Below are 4,477 nucleotides of genomic sequence, written 5' to 3'. Positions count from 1 at the left end.
GGCCCCCGAGGTGACACCGCAGCGGGTGCAGCCCTGGAGTTGTGATCTTTGTGGGCAGAGGGAACCTGAGGTTCATGTCCTCTGCTGAGAAGGGAATAATTTCCTCAGTTCCAGTTGCTTGTTGATTTGCTGCCTCATAATAATGCCCCAAATCCTGACAGATACCTTGCCAAGGTTATAGTTTCTGTAGATTGAGTTATACAGAAGGTAGGTAATTTCCCCTGTATTTACAGGGAAGTTTACCACCCTGGGCCATGGTTCTCCTTTTTATCTATAGGTGATAGAAGCGAACAGGTTAACACTTCATATGATAATGTTGTCAGGGTTTTGACCTCAAGTTTTGTCTCTGATCTTATGCGCGTATAACCTATAAGAGAAAGTTATGTAAATCACGATTTAGGAGCTGACCCTGTGCTTAGGAAGGTGCTGGCCATAGGATCTGTTTGAAGTGATCCAGTGTTAACACCTACAGTGCTGGCTTATCTCCAACCTAGAATCCTAAACCCTGCCAAGTGATCTTCCTGCCTGAATCACCCCCTTTTTTTTTTTTCCACTGGAATTTTCTGTTAGTGTTTGCCCTGCAAACCATGGGGCACTGTGAAATCCAGCGTGTTTTGTCCTCAGTAGAAATTAAGCCAGTTAAGCTTCCCAGTGCTGTACTTCTTTCCTTGTGGTGCTTGCATCCTCATCCTGCTTTCAGTGCCTTTAATGCTCTTGTCATTCTTGTTTCTACATAGGTCAGTCTGTCTGCAGCTCAAGTACTGTTGCTATTTCTGCTGAAGTCTTACCCTCTTGGGGCGTTTGCTTCAAGTGGGTGACAAAACTTGATTGTGTTTTTAGGTTTGAGCTTTGGATAGAAGTTTAGGTAATTGTAGCATACGTGGCTGTTGAACCTACACTCCCTGAAGATCAGACTTTTCAGTATGATTAGTATAAAAAAATTACTTGTGATTTGTCTTAAAAAATAATACTTAAAGTACTTCATGCTTCAAGATTTATTTGAAGCTGCTGATTAAGAAACTTGTCGGGCCATAAAATTTCTTGACAATATGAGTGTTAAGTATGTTTCTGTGGAAACCCTTCTTCTTACGTGTCTTCCTGTTTCACCTGTGCTAGATAAAGTCAAGCTCGGAAGAATTTGACAACTGACGTAGTTAAAGTCTAAACTAATTTTGCTACAGTTCTTGCCTAAAATTACTGACTGGCAGAGGGGTGCTGGTTTACAGACAGCCTCTGACATTTCTTGGTGTCTGTGGCTGTGTTGTATTTACATTAGTAGCCAAGAAGTACATCCATGCCTTAAAATGCTGGTAGTGTGGTTGTCACAGTATGAGACTTCTGCTCTGTAAGGGAGCGTGTGTACAAGAGCTTTTTTATTTGTCTACTTATCAGTAGGTCTCATGAAAGACAGGACTTTGTATTGCCCTTAAAATGCATGTGGCCATCTAAAACTTAAGGTGCACTCGATATCCTCTCGGAACCATGTTTTCAGTTTCAGAGCTTCAGGATTTGCAGTTTGCAAGAAATAGTGAAGTAAATTGAAACTGTAGCTGAAAATGGTTTATATCTGGGCGGGCATTGAAAACACCAGATGCATGACAGTTGAGAGCACTGTGCGGAGGTAATACCTAGTGAGACTTAATACAGCTGGAGAAGACAGCACTCTGATTGTAGCAGAGTATTTTTAAGCATGTATTTAAATGTTTACTTTTTTTTTCCCCTCCCTCAGACCCCTTTGCTGATGCAACAAAGGGTGACGACTTACTCCCGGCGGGGACTGAGGATTACATTCATATAAGGATCCAGCAACGGAACGGAAGAAAGACACTGACCACTGTTCAGGGGATTGCAGATGATTATGACAAGAAGAAACTTGTGAAAGCTTTCAAAAAGGTAAAGTTACTGATTTGATTTGGTAATAAATATATTATATAAAGGAGCATATATTAAAAGATAGCTTTTAATACAAAATAACAGAATATTTATTTCATTCTTGCCAGTGCACTTCACTTTCATATTCAGATTGACCCCTTTCCCTGTCTGTCTTATAACTCCTGTCAATGTCTAATGACGCTGATTTTTGGTAAAAAGTTAAGTGTTTTATTCCTGTAAAGAAGTAAATGCATTCTGAATGTTTCATTAAATTCACAGATACCTGGCTGCTTTGATGTAAAGAATAAAATCAGTTTATAGTAGAACTCTTTTTGCATTCCTGCTTCTGTCATAAGCTGTGTCGCTGTTGAAAATGGAGACTTCGAGTTTCTCCAGGATAAAAATACTTATTTTAAAATGGTGTGGAGTTGAAAGGCTGTATCTTATGACTTTATTTTTCTTTCTTGTAATGAGCATTGGCCAGTTCCTTCTGCACAGTAGCTAATGCTGTCATTGCCTCAATTTACCATCAGCAGTTTAGTTCCTCTCTGTATGCATCAGCAGATACACCAACCCCAGTGTAAAATAGATGAAGCCTTTGCCTTGCTTGGCATCAGAATTTAGTATGCAGCGTCTGTGACAAAACTCTGCTGAAAAGACTTACTAAGCAAAATTGTAATGTACATCACATGTCTGACAATGTGAATGTTTCTCTCTAGAAATTTGCTTGTAATGGTACTGTGATTGAACATCCTGAATACGGTGAAGTTATCCAGCTTCAAGGTGACCAGAGGAAGAACATTTGCCAATTCCTTTTGGAGGTAAGGGACTGCAGATACGTATCTAAACTTCTCTGGAAGAAATACAGTGACAGGTGGCACTGATGTTAGTTAACCAGCTAAAGATGTCACTGTAGTTCCTTTGTATTTTCAGCCAAAAAGTAAAATGACACTTGCAGAACAAGAGTGATTCTGTGGTAAGAATCAAAGCACTGTAGAATGTGTTTACCTCGCTACAGCATTCCACTTGTTCTCTGGCAGTGCAGCTTGAGGTCTTCATTTGTAAAATCGAGTGATGCAAACCATAATTTTGAGACTGCAAACACTGTAGAGGAAAGAGGCTTACTGATGACAGTCATGATGCAGAGATGTTACACTGTCAAAGAGGAAATGCTAGGGCTACGGAACAAGTCAGATATCTGATAAGACTTTCTTACGTAGTCAGTTATTCTGCGTGGCCCAGAAGCATTCTAGAAACTAGGAAACTGCTTTATTGCCTATATACTGTGTTGCAGTATTTTTAGTTGAAGTATAAGATTATGTAACTTGATATCACTGTAATAACCCAAGCATATCAGCTTTACTGAAATGTGTTGCTTTTCTCCTTTAGATTGGCATTGTCAAGGAAGAACAACTGAAAGTTCATGGTTTCTAAAATACCTGTACTCTCATGAAGAACCCTGCTCATTTGGTCTTACCTTGCCTGGCTTGTCTCTGAAAATGAATCTTTGCAGTGAACGGACTTCCCTGTTACCTGGACATTTAAAATTTGATTCAGATTTGCATGACTACGTGAAACATGTGGTGTGTAGACTAGAAACACATAAGAAAACTTCAGTAAGGTGGTAATGAAGACACATGAGAACTTTAACACATTTCCAATGGAAATGTTTTAGTGATGATTGTTCAGTTTAGTACTCTCCACCTGGCTTAAAATGTGTGGGTTGTATTAAAATAGTGCATCTTGATGCTTAAAAATAAAAGTTTATTCACGTATTTTCTGGGATATCTGAAATGCTTTAGCTTAAGTTTTAAGCTAGCACAGCAGCCTTACTGAAGAATGGCTGCTGTTTTGTGGCAAGTGTAGCTCAGGGCTGATTGAACAAATGGGAAAATCTACCTGATGAAGTATTAGCTAATTAATCAGTAGATTAGCTTGATGTGATCTTACCCTGTAGCTGTAAGACTAGAGCTTTTAAGTCTTTAGTGTAGGTGTATCTTAGTAGCAGCATGATAAGATGTAAATTGTTTGCTGAGTAAGTAATTGGATCTTCTCTAAATTTTACTGCAGTGACTATGATGTATTAGTGTTAAGCATAGTCGACTAAAATAAGCTTAACTCCTTAAGGCTGCTATTACTGGGAACATGCTAAACACTTAGATCTTACATAGCACTCCCAGAAAATCCCATGTACTTCTTTCAAATGTTTTATCTCCTATGTCACTGAGCAAAGGAAAGACATTGAGTTGGCTTCTGCCGTGACTGTGCATTTTATACTGGCAAGCAGAGTGCTTTAATTGACTGCAGAAGGAAGGAAGGTAACAGGCTCCACAATAACCTTTGTTATTCGTGGTATGAAGTTTGCTGTGATTAATGGTTAATATGGAGGGTTTTGTCAGGGGGGTTGGGTGTTGCTGTAGAAAGCTGGGTTAGTTTACTTTTCTCACGGGCAATGCGTTCAGTGTTAGCTGAAGTTATAACAGGTTTGCTCCACCATGATTTTCATTTAGTTCCAGCTAGCTGTCAGCCTTTGGTATTCTGCATTTAAGACATGTCTCTTTACAGAATGAAATGCCTTCATTTGGTGAAACATGCAGATCTTGCT

General features: G+C 39.3%; 1 protein-coding gene across 1 annotated transcript; it reads left to right on the top strand.

Moving 5' to 3' along the window:
* The first annotated feature begins 1,482 nt into the window (after positions 1-1,482).
* Positions 1,483-3,911, top strand: EIF1B (eukaryotic translation initiation factor 1B). The gene is made up of 4 exons (XM_010016336.1): positions 1,483-1,516; positions 1,724-1,893; positions 2,592-2,693; positions 3,262-3,911. Exons 1-4 carry the CDS (start codon positions 1,483-1,485, stop codon positions 3,304-3,306), a joined length of 351 nt encoding a protein of 116 aa, XP_010014638.1. The 3' UTR covers positions 3,307-3,911.
* Positions 3,912-4,477: the final 566 nt, after the last annotated feature.

This window comes from Nestor notabilis, unplaced genomic scaffold, assembly GCF_000696875.1.
Source record: "Nestor notabilis isolate BGI_N333 unplaced genomic scaffold, ASM69687v1 scaffold7866, whole genome shotgun sequence".
Taxonomy (NCBI): Eukaryota; Metazoa; Chordata; class Aves; order Psittaciformes; family Psittacidae; genus Nestor; species Nestor notabilis.
This window is presented reverse-complemented; position numbering and strand designations above follow the sequence as displayed.

What these genes read in the sequence shown, in the direction of transcription:
- EIF1B (XM_010016336.1), top strand. Translation starts at nt 1,483, where the DNA reads ATGTTTTCAGTTTCAGAGCTTCAGGATTTGCAGT. An exon ending in AGAGCTTCAGGATTTGCAGT is followed by an intron (nt 1,517 to 1,723) that starts TTGCAAGAAATA and finishes TTTTTTCCCCTC; the next exon opens with CCTCAGACCCCTTTGCTGAT. An exon ending in TTTGCCAATTCCTTTTGGAG is followed by an intron (nt 2,694 to 3,261) that starts GTAAGGGACTGC and finishes TTTCTCCTTTAG; the next exon opens with ATTGGCATTGTCAAGGAAGA.